The sequence below is a fragment of the Emys orbicularis genome, chromosome 10, assembly GCF_028017835.1.
Source record: "Emys orbicularis isolate rEmyOrb1 chromosome 10, rEmyOrb1.hap1, whole genome shotgun sequence".
In the NCBI taxonomy this organism is placed as follows: Eukaryota; Metazoa; Chordata; order Testudines; family Emydidae; genus Emys; species Emys orbicularis.
Window position 1 is genome coordinate 76,801,551 of NC_088692.1, and position 14,913 is coordinate 76,816,463.

The 14,913-nt window shown below is 48.5% G+C and overlaps 1 protein-coding gene across 4 annotated transcripts in view; it reads left to right on the forward strand.

Annotated features, from left to right (window-relative positions):
• NTRK3 (neurotrophic receptor tyrosine kinase 3) overlaps window positions 1–14,913 on the forward strand; it is a 333,653-nt gene that overhangs the window by 301,357 nt on the left and 17,383 nt on the right. The window contains exons 16-17 of one of the 4 annotated variants that reach the window (XM_065412797.1): window positions 6,237–6,311; window positions 10,965–11,078. The exons of 2 other annotated variants lie outside the window; for them this stretch is intronic. In XM_065412797.1, coding sequence (XP_065268869.1) covers window positions 6,237–6,311; window positions 10,965–11,078 — 189 coding nt within the window. The remainder of the gene's footprint in view (window positions 1–6,236; window positions 6,312–10,964; window positions 11,079–14,913) is intronic. One more of the 4 variants, XM_065412798.1, reaches the window with a different exon arrangement.

Below are 14,913 nucleotides of genomic sequence, written 5' to 3' on the forward strand. Positions count from 1 at the left end.
TAACCCTTTCCCCTTAATTAATACTGAAGAAATAATGGTCTGTGAAATACCAGCCACTTCTCACTCGGAATTGCTGAGGAGCAATTCCACTCTCATCCCTCTTGCAGTTCTTCCAGGAGGCATGTCTGAAGCAAATGGCTGGCACCAGAAGCTATGCGGAGTGTGCTTAGGAGCACTGTGGGCTCTTCCCTCCATAACCCAGTATGGGACTTGGAAACACACTGCTTTCCAAATGTTCATCCCCGTCTAGGTTACTGACTTTGCTGTAAGTTCTTGGGCAGCCCATATAACGCATATAGGACTTCGCAGTGCAGTGCTAACGCTGGCTAATGAATCCAAATCACCTCACCTCTCCGTACCTCAGGTTCCGCTTCTGTAAAATGGAAGTGATCATACGATTTACAGCCTGGCAGTGCTGGAAATTTTAATGTCTGTAAAAATGCTTTGAGATCCGCAGATGAAAGGAACTTGGAGCTGGGCAGAGTGTTCCGATTAATTAAGGGCTCCCCATAATATAGGAGACGCCGTGGCAGAGTATGTGCTAGACTCACATACAGAGATAGTCATGGGTGCTATTAGGGGACCATAAGAGCTGTAGAAGGTGCCTCAGGGTGACAGAAAGGGAACCTGGAGACTTTCAGAATGGATGCAGATGTGCCTGCAGACTGGTGGCCGGAGACTTGCAGGGAACTTGGCCAGAGAATGGAGATCTCCACTGCTGATGGGAATATTTTTCTCAGTGTAACTTTGTATCCTTTTAGGGAGCGCTAGGCAACTTCATTCTCCCCACTTTAATACCTCTCTGTTCCAGTGCCAGCGTCAGTCACCAACCTCCCAGACGAGGACTGAATGGGACTCCCATCAGAATACAACCATGCTGCTGCTTGCTCAGCTGGTGCTCAGTATTCAGGGCTCCGCATGCTACCTACTCAGTGCGCCAGTCCCTACTGGCAGTCAGGAGTGAGAGAGCAGGACTGGCAGTCACCCGGGTTTGGAAAGGGAGACTCCTGTGTGGCAGTGCAGGATAAGTCTCCCTGGGCCGGCACACTGGGTGTTCCGTGTGTGTAGGAAGAGACTGCACAATATTAAATGTGTTGGTCTTTGATATCACTCCAGCTCCTGTAAAACCGCTGCAAATTGAATTCACAGTACAGTTTATTATCTTTGAAAGGAAGATGTAAGAACAGCATCTTGTGTTTTATCTGGACTCTTTTCCCCACCCTCCACCCCTGACTTTTACACCGATGGGGGCAAAAACAACAAATTGTAAAGGTTCTTTTTTCCTCTCTCTCTCTCTCTTTGATAGTTAAGAGCCCTTCACAAAGCAGAAGAATTAATCAGGGTAATTAGGTTGTGTTGTAATTCATGGCATTTTCTCAGGAATGGTAATTACCCTAATTCCCCCCTACACCCTCAGCCCTCCCTCTACCCCCCACCCCCACCTGCCCATCACATGGCTGGGTTGCTGTTTTGATGTATATACTGTTCATTTAATTTCTATAATGAGAGGGATGTGGCCGGCTAAGACCTCTCACCAGTCTAGTGACGTCTTCTTTGAAGCACAGACACAAAAGGGGACTGTGAAGAATAGTCTGTAATCAACTAGTGAAAACGCCAGCCTGCCAGCCGTGCTAGGAGGTTTGACCTCTGCCCTAGTATCACCACCAGCTCAGGATTTGTGCCACCAGACTCAGTCGTAGCATCGTCACTAGTGCATGATGCTCTTAAACGGGTTCAGGTAAAATGAGAATCAACCTGAACCTTCCCCCATGGCTTAAACGGAACCCCAAAACTTAATCCAGAGCTCAAACTAAATCCAGAACCTTGTGCCTGAGGTCACCACATCCCTGCATCTTCCCCAGAGCTAAGTGGACTCCCAGAGCTAGCCAAACCCGCATAGTTTCACTCATTGATAACCAACACATGAGCTTTCAACCAGAGCTCAATACGCCCTCTTCCCCCCCCCCCCAAATCTTCATCAAGAGCTTGAACTGAGGCCTTGAGCCTTCTTCCAGCAGTGGAGCTCAACTTCAGACGTTTGGTGAAGTCAGAAGCAGTTCAGTTAGCTCTTCCTTTAACTTGTACCCTGCCCTTGCATCTCCTGTTTGCAGAATACATGAAAGCATCAGGCCATTGTGTAAAAGCCAATTTGTTCAGCATGAAGTGACCCAAAACCAGCAAATACAGGAAGTCTCCCAAGAGGTCCTGTTCTCATGAGATTTCCAGCCTGATCTCTACACCACTATGGTCTGGAGAAATTCCAATCAGCTGTGGGTAATCAATCAAATGCTGAACCCATATGAGTGAGGGGCAAACCAACACCAGTAACATGGAGGTTCCATTTTATTCAACACAAAGAAATCCAGATGATCATCCAAATAGTCCATGCTTCTTACCTGCACAACTGTATTGCTAATCGTGAGGCAGCAGGTTTTCTGGTGAGATTTCAGGGTCCTTCTGCTTCCCTCCACTCAAATTCCAGTTATGCCTAGACCCTAAGGGCTGGATTCTCTGCTGTAGCCAGTTTCTGCTGGGTGAAGCAAACAGATGCAGGGGCAAAGGAAGCTGTTGATGGCTCCCTGATCGTAGAGCTGGTTCTCCTCCAGCCCCATCATAGATTAAAGAAGCCTAGAGCCTCCTCTAATCTATGCTGGCCAGCTGTGGCCCCCAGTGGATATCCATCAGCTGGAGATTCCCGGAGCAGTGTGCGCTAGCCACACCATTCCCCACCTTCCATATGACAAGGGCTGCACAGAGAATACTTCAGGAGCCAGATGTATGCCTAGGGGAAGCCGCAGATAGGGCGTTCTCACCAGTGTCTGGTCCCTTAGTGCCACCAGAACCATGCAAAGGAAAGGGTACGGAGCTGACCCTAGGATATTACAGATGAAGCCAGACAGACAAGAAGAATGAGAAAGGTGTTTCCCAATTTTTTTTGGACACTTCCACTCATTGTCCCAGGTGGCACCAGAAACTACAGAAAAAATGAAAAAGAATCCACGTGATGTTTTAGAAAAGCCTTTGCCACATTCAGGGAGATGAGTTAAGAATTAGATGCAGCAAGTCCCTCCTCTCTTCCAGTGCTGGGTCTGTACTCTCCACTGCTCCCCAGCTGATCAGCTGCCTCCTCCTGCTTGCTCACTACCCGCAACGTTGTGACATCACCATTCATCTCCATCGCAGCGCCTGTGAGATCACAAGCAGGAAGGGGCAGCAGAAGAGAAGGGTCGCAAGCTGTCGTTTAGCCACAAACACCTTGGGGATCAGCAAGGGAAGGGGAGGTAGAGAACTTATGAGAGTTTAATAGGAGCTTGGTAAATTATGGCTTGGCTTGATTTTTTTTTTTTTTTTAATGTGTTGCTCACGGCAGTGGCTTTTTAAGTGGATAGATTTGAAGGCTTCCTCCCGGTGCAAAAGGCCTTTCTCAAAGACAAATTGAAAACCTAGCTATGAAAATTAACATACAAATATCTTCCTCATCCTCTGTAATTAAGATATTTGCATAGGAAGAGAGCATGTTTCTCCTGACTCCTGCGTGGCCTGAATTCTTTCTCTCTTCCCCTCCATTTCATAATCCTCCTCCTCTCCCAGCCACCCTCTGTGAACTCCTACTCTAAACCAGCTGGAGATGAAAGAGGGAGAAAGACAGTATTTGCAAACAGCTGTGCTTAAGAAACGGACCATTTAGGGCTAGGCTTGCAGAGAAAGCATGCTTCACCGTACACTTGGGCAACGGTGCACAAAATTGCACATATATAGAAATAGCAATCTTTTTTGGGGAGGGTAACTCAAGTACCGAGCACAACTGAAAATAGTTCTTTTTTCTGTGCATGCCACGCTGAATTGGGGGAGGAGGGGAGAATCATTTGTGTGGGCATCACATCATCAGATCGTCAAAGGAATTCACAGGGAAGAAATGTTTATATTTTCTTACTCCAACCCCCCTTTCCTTTTCTGCAGTAGTTAGTGACAACATGCAGTACCTATAGTTCGGAAATACTTTGCCAGTATCTCATAGCAGCAGGGTAGTAACTCCACTCCTAGTTTTTTCCAATATATGTGAGGAAAGCATATGAGATCATTGGCTTTTATAGTCAGATTCAACAGCTTCTTCATATTTACTTGGACTGAGATATAAATTTCATTTGGGTTTCTCTCTCCCTAAGTTATTTGTGATTGAATAAGCACGTGGTAAGGGATAGACACAGGGAAAATGTCTCTTGCAGCCTCATGTTTGAGGTGGGATTTGCATTGTTCTGTATTGGGCTGGATTGGTGTGTTTTTCCATTGCTAATGACTTCATTTGCTCTGTATCTTTTTTGATGCCCGTCCTGTGACACTGCTGGCTGGGAGAGTTTGTGCAGCGGACTTTTCTAACTCTGTAACATTTTAATGAACAGGAAATTTAAACAGCAGTGAAATCATTTTCTCAACCTCTTTCCCACCCAGTTCTCATTCCTCAGGCATTTGATTTGTTCGGAATAGAGCAAAGCAATTTAGAGGCTTTTCAGCCATTCAGACAGCAATTGCCTGAACGGGATGATCTTGCAGCTACAGGTAGCAGCTCAAATTTGCACCGCTAGCTATGGTGAAAAGGTGCACGTGAGTGGAACTAGGTGGCCATGCCTCCCAAACCCACTTACTTCTTTGCTTTAATTTGGCAGCAGTCCGTGTTGTGTTCTTAAGCACCGCCTATGAAAATGGTCACGTGTGCAGAGCAGTGCTCTCCAACTACATGCATAGCTCAGGGATGTCCCTTTAATTTTTGCCCTTGGAGTCCATTTCACCAGAGAGGACTTACTCACTGATTTCACAGTATCTGCCACGGCCGTTCAACATTATTTGCCCAGTGAGAGTCTCCTCTGGCTTCCCTTCTGCTTTAATACAGCCGAAGTCTTTTCAGTGTTTTCTCCTTCATTCTTTTATAATATTTTTTTCTTCTTCTCTTCTTTGGGCCCAATTCTCTGAGGGGTGGAGCATCTGTCACTCCCACCGGTGGGGATAGAATTCGAGGCCAGTCATAATCTTGCAGGATAGGCTCCTGTACTTGCAAAATGTGACTGAAATGACTGGGGGGAGGAAGTACTGTAAATGAAACTCAGGGTGTCACCACAAGCTGCTTAATAACTTTGCACCACTGCAAATCAGGGCCGTAAACTCAGCTTCCCTGTCTGAAATGGGTATAATTCCTCCCTACCTCACGGGGGTATTTTGAGGTTTAATTGCTGTTTGTGAAGAGCACTATAGAGGTGGAAGTTGTCACAGAAAGGCAGATTACTGAATCACTGTGAGGCCAAACACTTTTCTGTCTATCATGTCGCTCCTCTGGCTTAGGATACCTGTAAACTAAATAAAAGTGGAACAAGTTGCTCTCATGAGTCCACTTTTATATTGCTGCTCTCAGTGGTCCCTAACGCTGAGGGGCATGTGTAGCAGAGAATAGCATAGCATCTATGTTACTGCTGTATTACACTGCAAAATTAGCTACAAGAATAGCCTCTCCAGTAGGAGTGCTGGCACATAACCATCCATTATATAGTGGGTGCTTCATCCTGTGAACCTTTAGGACCCTAATTCTGAGAGGCTCCGGGCACTCCCTGTCAGGTTCTGAGCAGCTTGAATTCCTGTTTGCTTCAGTGAAAGTGACAAGCACTCGGCACCTTACAGGATCAGGTCCTCAGTCTTGATTCAGGCCAAATGTTCCCTGGAAGTTTTGGCTGAGTAAAGGCCTGGGCCTGGGCCCTGTCCCATCTGCAGTGATATCAATCCAAGTACATCATTCTAAGGAGGATGTTTAGTAGCAAAGGAACTGGAGATATCTCGGAGATGGACACAAGGGACAATTCCAGCCCTTTACAGTTCCTTCTGTGCTACAAGAAGGAAAGGAGACTGTTTGTACAGGGTCTCAGTGTTATTCAGTGGCTTTTATCATGTAAGTCAGGGGTCCAATTCACAGGTGCCCATCACTTTGTTTAGTCCTTTGTACTTGTTTAATTGATGACCCCAGGTGCCGAGCAGTGGTGCAACGTGCCTCAGCACAATAGTGGATGTTCACGATGAGTGTTGTAAAGCTGTTAGAATGTTGCAGCCAGTGAAAGCCATACAGTTCAGTTAAAGACATACCCTCTCCCTTCTTGTCCCCCTGCTTCATCCCCCCCGACATACTCCCTCCTCCTCTCCCCCTCCCCTTCTCTTTTGTTTTTCTCCTTCCCTTGTTTTCACCCATTCACTGTCAGGAAGGGCCGCATCCGAAGGGCCAATGCAGCGCAGCGTGGCAGCGGCAGAGACTAGCACGACCAGCAGCTAAAACAGTGAGTGGATTTCAACTCCAGGGGGCAGTTTGAAGGCTGGGGAGTTGTATGGATCGAGCATGCGATGACATATGGGATTGGCTTTGGGACTGGTCTGCCGCAGTGCACGTGGCAGTGGAGGGGACCCCACCCCTCGTGTGGGAGGAGAACACAACCTACCCCCACAACAACTTCATACAGATAAACAGCCTCTCAGTGTAGCTGAAGCAGATTACAATAAGGCATGTGCTGCGTTAGGTGTCTGACTGTCTCTTGGAAGGCCCTTGGCATTGCTGTTAGGGAGCAGGGCTCTAGTAATTAATGTCGATCAGCAGAATCGCACGATAGCGTGAGTTTAGATCCAGCGTGGACAGACGATATAAGGGACATGGCAGCAGTTAAACAGGCTTCACCCCAAATATGATTTTGTTGCTTTCTTGCATTTCAGTGCAGTAACCATGGATGGAATTAGTGTAAGATCTGATGTCATTTGTATCCTCTGCCCTGAAGGCAGTGGCGGATTAGCCACTGGGCCAATGGGTCCCATGCCCAGGGGCACTGGGCAATTGTGGGACCCTGGGAAAATGGGGTCCCCATGCCCTGACCCGCTCCATCCACCCAGTGCTCCTTCCGGGGAGCAGGGTCGGGGCGCAGGGGCTTGCCCCACTCTGCCCGCCAGCCTGGTGCTCCTGCCAGTGAACAGGGTCAGAGTGCAGAGAAGGGCAGAGGCAGCATGTCCCAAGCTGATGGGTCCTTTCAGGAGGCTGTGGGTCCAGCCCCACCTGTGCCTGGCTCAGGTCTCCACCCCGCTGGGGAAAGTTAGTGCAACCACATGACAGGGAGCTCCCGCAGCTAAATCAGGCCCAAACGGAGGGCTGAGCCAAAAGCTTGCAGCTGCAGGGAGCCCAAGGCCGCAAGGGAGAAGCAAGCTTGAAGGAGGCCTGCCAGACCCCCCAGCCAGGACAGGATTAAAGGGACCACTCAGAGAAGCTACAGCTAGCTGGAATGAGCAGCACAGGCTCCGCAGGGCTGTGAGATTCCGGGCACAGGTGGGGCCGCTTACCGGAGTTATCAGCAGAGCTAAGCCGAGATGCTGTAAGAAACGAGAGCCCTCATGGCTGAATCGAGTCTAAAGTGCTCTGGTTTGGGTGCCAGGCAAGGGAGGAGAGGGCAGTGCTCCTGCAGGACCATGCTGTGCCCCCAGGGTATCCTGAGGGATGGCTGCTGGTCACATAGGGCCCACCTCTCCCAGGATCCAGCCCAGCCCACCAGAGCAGGTGGCTTGCAGAGCCAGTTCCTTGTGCCAGCCAGCATGGCCATGTGACCTGCAGCCAGGCCAGAGATTTGGGTTTGAAACCCTTTATTTCAAGAACCTGGCTAGTTTCCAGGTGTACATGGGCTTCCTGACCAGAGGCGCTCCTGCCGGGCGGGCAGAGGAGGGCGAGCCCCCGTGCCCCAACCCCATTTTCCCGGCAGGAGTGCCCGGGAGGTTTGGGGGGCCCCCACTTGCTCTGGCCCAGGGCCCCACAAAACCATAATCCGCCTCTGCCTGAAGGGAGTCTTTTTAACAGGATTTTCCCCTGTGCACTCACACTATTTTTTGTCTTTCATTCACATCCTCGTGACTGTATAAATACGGCAGAGGTCAACTCCAGCAAGACATGGTAACATGTAACTTCTCTGTAGTTCCTTTCATCCAAAGCCTCTGCAAACTGTGAGCCTGATCCTGCAAACACTTACCTCTGGACTGCCATGAACAATCCCCAGGGAAGTTAATGGGACTAATCACTCTAGAAAGTTCCATACCTGGTACTATTTGCAATATCAGGCTTCACCTAAATGCAGCACCCCACTGAGAGTGGATACATTTTGGACAAGAGAACACTACCGTACTCGGATGCAAAGTTCCCTGAGCTCTTGCCTGTCCCGTGTTAACATTTCGTCCCAAACACTCACACACTCTCTTCCTTTGGCTGCACTGTCATTGCAAATGGCTCTTTCTTCATAATTGTACTAACCATCTGGAAATTTGTTGCTTCCTTTTGTTGATTTTATGTGTTTTCCAGTGTAGATAACGTGAATTAACAGATTCCCTTAGCATAGCTTATACCATTTAATAATACAACCATTCAATACTTTTAATATATTGGCAAATACAAAGAACAAGCTATTCTGGGGTGGGGTGGGGGAGAATTTACTTAGAAATGTCCCCGGGTATCCCTTCCAGCAGAGCCTTGCAGCCTGCCATGGAGGTCAGTTGACTCCAGCTCCCTCGGACTGACTGGGTCCTAGACTTCAGAGCTCTGCACTGACCATGCTTGTATAGAGAGGTAGGGTCCGCCATTGGTTTGGGTGCTAGCCTGCGATTTGGGTTCAATTTGCTGATCTGCCACTGAATTCCTATGTGACCTCAGGCAAGTTATTTAGTCTCTGTGCCTGAGCTTCCCATCTGTAAAATGGGCATAATAGCATGCCGTACCTCATAGGTGATAAATACCTTTAAGAAGATGGTGAGGCATTGTGAAGGGGTTCCCACTCACCACAGGGTCTGGGAATTAGCACCTCCCCCACACCATCTAGCACTCTCTTCTGTGGATTATTCATGGCATGACCCCCTCACTCTCTTCATGACTCAGGGCTCTCCTTCTTCATGACTCTGCCCTCCGGCCTGGTCACTATATAGTCCTCCCCTTCTAGGGTAGGAAAGTCCCACCATACAATATCCGTATGCCATTTCAGTCTTCTGTTTCAACCCAGGCCCTCCCACTACTCCAGGTTCCAGCCCTGAGACCCTACGACTAGCAACCTAGGTCTGCTTAGTCTGAGAGACTGTTGTTTCCCTGGGCTCCTTCCTGCCCCCTTTCTCTATGTCCTTGCCTATCTCTGGGTTTACTACCAAAGATTCCTCCACTCTCTGTGGCTACTTCACCCCTCTGAGCCTCTTGCCAGACTCCCTAATCCAGGACAGGACCCTCAGAGCTTTCTCTTCTCCTGGATTTCCTCCTTGTCCCTGACCAACTCTTTTTCCCTTTAGGAAGTAACTGCAGACCTCACCCCTTCAGCCGCCTCCTACTTGCACTTCCTGGCTTTGCACTCCTATCCCAGGTGGGCTTCATCTGCCATCAGGCCTATCAAGCCCTGGTTCCACCCCAGATGCAGCATTCTGGCCCACATTAACCCACTGAGGGCTTGTGTGGGGATAGACATCCCATCACAGCTGCTCAGATACTATGGTGATGAGGGCCATATAAGTTACTTAGATAAATACAATCTTTGGTTTTGAACTGCACAGGGAAACATTGTCGGCAGAGATACGCAATGTACCCTGCTTGGAACTGGGTCTCTGGATCAGTCCGGGTGTGGTGAACTATGAAAATTCTCAGTGTTGTTGGAAAAAAACAGCAGGAGCTGGAAAGTATCCACCAGTGCAAGGACCATGCCGTGATTGCTTAGCCCTTTCCTTACCTGGCATGTGCAGCACTGCCAGTCATAGGCGCCAACTCTGTGGGTGCTCCAGGCTGGAGCATCCACAGAAAAAAAATAGTGGGTGCTCAGCACCCACCAGCAGCCCCCGATCAGCTCCTCTCCCTTCCCCCCATGCCTCCTGCCTGCCGGTGGCCCTGCCGATCAGCTCCTCCCTCTCCCTCTCAGTGCCTCCCATGGATCAGCTGTTCAGCAGCGTGCAGGAGGCGCTGGGCGGGGGGAGGGGAAGGAGCGAGGGCAGTGAGCACTCAGGGGATGGGGCAGACCAGGGGCAGGAAGGGGCGCGGGTGGGGGCTTGGGGGAAGGGATGAAGTGGGGTCAGGGCCAGGGGTGGAAAGGGAGGTGGTTGAGCAACCCCTGGCAACTCATAAAGATGGCGCCTATACTGCCAGTACTGTGCAAGGACATTAGTCTAGCTGCAGTGCTGTAGGATGTGGCCTTGCCTGGTGAGCTTATGCAATTAGCCAGGCATTAGAACCCCCCAAGAGGTGAGAGAGACATACATGCATATGTAACAGGTGTCTTTCTGAACACACATCTCTCTCTTTCCTTTCTGCTTGCTGCCACCCAAACAGGATCTTTTTTCTTAATTAGTTAATGTTTTATTAAACAGGAGGTACCTAGCTCAGAAGCAAGAGGTTTAACTCAGAATCTCACACAACCCATACAAAAATACTGCATTAAAAGAACATAAAGGTTGCAAAGTGAAGCATGCAAAAGTCAGGCACTGGAAAGGTCAGGACTGCCTATGCATCCTTAACTTCTACACTCCGATGTATCACCCTACAGTCTTTAATTATATGATCGTGAGCTATTATTCCTGCAAGGACAGTGCTCAGTAAACACAGGCAATTGTTCATTATTTCTTAGTGTTCATTGTGTGGCCCCATGTCTCATTTGCTGCACACCATCCAACTTCCACATTGAGATTTTTTTCTTTCTTTATTGTCTTTTTCTATGTCATTCATCACTGCAGTGTCTGAGAACCTCACAAATCTCTATCTGCCCAGCACTCTTCTGAAGCCGGGAAGTTTTATTTCCCCATTTTACAGATGAGGACCCGAGTTACAGAGAGATCAAGTGAATTACTTGTGGTCACACAGCAAATCTGTGGCACAAGCAAGACCAGAACCCAAATCTTGGGAGTCCCTAGCCATGGCCATAATCACAAGGCTATCTCTTCTCTACCAGGGGGCCTCTATCTTATTCACTACACACCATACAACATCTGCAGTGAAAGAGGAAAGGATGCTATGGATACCACCTTCATTCATGACACACCATACAATATCCGCGGTGAATGAGGTGAGATGTTCAGGTCCCAAGAAAAGTCACTACACAACCTGGCCTCATTCATTCTCCAGCATGTACATTGCATGAAGCAGGGGTCCTGTGAAAAAATAGTGTGTTATCATGTAACTGAAAACGGTATCACATTGCAGAGGTACAGGGGGGGCAGAGCTAAGGTTATACTTTGGCTGAAGGAGAGTCCCCTGAAGCTTGTAATAGCAAAGGGCCTATGACACACTGTAGTGCTCATTCCATCCAGCAGAGAGCAATGGTGCGCACACACACACACACACACACACACACACACACACACACACACACACACACACACACACACACACACACACGCTTGCCAATTCATTACAGTACAGTATAGACATGGGGCTCTCAACCTTTCCAGACTACTGTACCACGTTCAAGTAGCTGATTTGTCTTGCGTACCCCCAAGTTTCACCTCACTTAAAAACTACTTGCTTACAAAATTGCTGACTTTCTCCTTTTTGCCATATAATTGTGAAATAACTCAATTGGAATATAAATATTGTACTTACTTTTCAGTGTATAGTATATAGAGCAGTGTAAACAAGTCTTATGAAATTTTAGTTTGTACTGACTTCGCGGGGTAGCCTGTTGTAAAACCAGGCAAATATCTAGATGAGCTGAGGTACCCCCGGAAGACCTCTGAGTACCCCCAGGGTACATGTACCCCTGGTTGAGAGCCACTGACTACTAGAGCAATTTGCTCAGAGGGCTGTGTGCAAAATCACTATGTGAACTAAGTCCCACATTCAGTTATTTAAATTGACACTTATTCACCCAAAACAGGCATGGTTAAGAAGAGGTTAGACAAACGTGTGTCGGGGTGATCTAGCTATGTAATCCTGCCTAAGTGCAAGGGGCTGGACTAGATGCCCTCTTAAGGTCCCTTCCAGCCCTGCGTTTCTATGATTCTGTGTCTGGGGTCTACGGGCTGAGGGGAGCATCAGCATATGGGATTTGAGCGTTCTGTTTTGGTACTCATGTTTGAAAACTGGGCCTGGAAACTTTTTTTAAAAGTCATAAGAGCTATATTATACCCGACTGAATCCTTCCAACAAATTAGAAGATTTTATTAGTCTACGATCTGAAAATAATTGCTGCCATTACTATTTAAATTGTAAGTGCTCCTGAGGGAGCAACCTAAGTGGGTCTAAAATACATGCAAATAGCCTTAGTCACCTTAAAAATCCCATGGGCCTTATATGCATCAAACACCAATCCCTGATCCACATGCAGAGCACCCGTTGGCATCAGTGGATTGGAGGCATTTGTGTATCAACTGGTGGGGGCGATATGTGGGGGTTCTGTGGGCGGGATGGTTCCTTCGGGTGGGGTGAGCACTGTAGTCCAGGCAGTTCCATAAGGCATGGCTGGGGTATAATGTACCTGGCTCTGAGAGGGGCAGCATTAACTCTGGTGACTGGAGCAGAAGCTTTCAGACTGACCCACAGGGTGTGTGCATGTGGGCAGAGGCGAAAAGTTTCAACAGAGAAGGAGACAGCTGGTCCACTCAGCGTTTTACCTCAGGTTTTCCAAAGAGAACGCCCAGGTCTTTCTATCGTTGGTTTTGATGAGTTCAGAGGGTGACACAGAGCGCGAGGACATAGGTGGTGGTTACTGGCAATGCTCCCCCTCGCTCGAAGGCTAATATAGTACTCCAGCTGGTGTCCTCACCACCTCACAAACGAGGCTGTGTGAAATCTTGAACCCCTTTCTCCCACATCAGGAAGGGTGACCCCTCGCTCGCCCCACACACACCCCTTCCTTCTTCCAGGTATCACTGGGCAAACCCAGATTTGTCCCTCTCAGAAAGCTCAGTTCAAAACAGAGGAACTCCCCCTCCCTGCAGTCACACGCACAGACGTGTCCAGTCAGACTGCGCTTCACAGAGCAAACCCTTCCTCTTCACCACCCTGAACAGGGCTACCACCCCTCCCACCCCTGTCCCACAGCTGAGTTGTTTGTTGGGAGGAGTCTCAGTGCATGGACATGAATGGGCCGCTTTTCGGGGGTGCCGAGCACCCTCAGATCCAGCCAACGGGAGCTGCTCTGGAAGCCAACTCATAAACTGTTTCCCAAGGCGCTGACATGGAGACAGTGTCTTGCGTCGTGCTGCAGCCACCTCATGCTTCACGGACAGCATTGCAGAGTCTTGACACAGCAACTTTATGCATTTAAAAAGCGCTGACTCTTGCTCTGTAATGATAGCAACATGGCCAGTCCCCTGACACTGCACAGAGATAACATACTCTGGCAGGTTACTGAACACCAAAATGGGAAGGTGCTAAGAGGTTCAGAGATTAATTATCATTTAACTGGCCGTGTTTCAATCTCTGGATAAGGCTGTAGTGAAGAAGACAGAAATACCCAGATAATTTACTCTGGTGCTATATAGTAGATTACCCTGTACTTATAAGGTCACTAGTTACCCTGTAATTAGAGTTCTAACACATGGAAGCCAGTGCAAGGCTTCTGAAACAACATGTTACCACTTCAGCACCTGGTGTCATAATAGCAGAGGGATGGCAGCAGAGGGCAGGCGAAAAACCTCATTATGCACATATTGGAGGATGTTAAATAGCTTAAAAATTCAAATGGGGCCAGGGGGATTTGGGGTGGGGTGGGGTGGGGAGAGAGGCCATACGTAGAAGAGAGGAGAGAGAAGAGACAGACCCAGGGTTTCTGCGATACACAGTGGAAATGGAAGGAGATACAGACTATGTGTGCTAGGAGGTTTTGGACTGGAACAGCAGGTGTTGCTGCATTTCAGGATTGAATTGCATCCGCAGAGCTGGAGGACATGAGGCCCAGGGCTTTGACAGAGTCACAGGACTGGATTAGCGGGATACGGCACAGGTCCGGGCTGAGGAGCACCAGCAGGACTATGTTAGGAGAATGCAATACTGGAAGGTCAGGGTCTGCTGCAGGTTGGAACTGAGGTACTTCAGTAGCAGCATGTCAGGGCCCATGACTGTAATACCAGGTGTTCCTGCAGATCAGGATTGAAGTGGACTGGCAGAGCAAGTGTACCTGCCACATTGGACTTGCCCACACTGGGCCTGCCTCTAGTTAATGGTTTCTGTCCCTCATTTTCACTAGCATTAAATTCAAACAGAGCGAGAGAGAGAGAGAGTTTGAAAGAGTCTTTGATTATAAAGCACATATTCCATTAACATCACACATCTCACGTGGAACCAGTTCTGTCCCATACACAATAGAACCCCTGTAATGTGCACTTGTATCATTTCCCCTCAGGTCACATCCTATTTTCTTGGGGTAAACACTGTCCTCTTTGAATCGTGTGACGGGGAAGTTCACCACAGAGCTTGTGTGATACGGCAACACAAAGGCCAGTGCACTTTGAGGCTGTATGTACGGAGCAATCACATAAAGGAGCAGGGAGATAGGTCTCTGCTCCAAAAGTCTCTACTGCAGCCATACCTCAGATATTTCTTCCTTGTGCAGGCAGGCTCCGTGCCACAGCACCACATTAACAGAAAGGTATTGACAAACCCAAAAGACTTCAGAGAAGAGCAGCAGAAATCATGAGGGGCCATTGATTTATGAAGATTAAAAGGCCTAACTATGTTTAGCTTGGCTAAGCAACGACGAAGGGAGAGGATATGACAGTCTGCAAATATTGGAAAGCGGCAGATTTTCAGAAGTGTCAGAGAAGTGCTATTTAGGGCTGTACATGGAAGTTATCACTAGGAGCAATGGGATGGAGATAAGAAAGAGAAAGGCAGCGTGAACATCAGGGAAATCTCCTTGACAGTGAGATGTGTTTGGCTGTGGAGTATTTGCACATGGG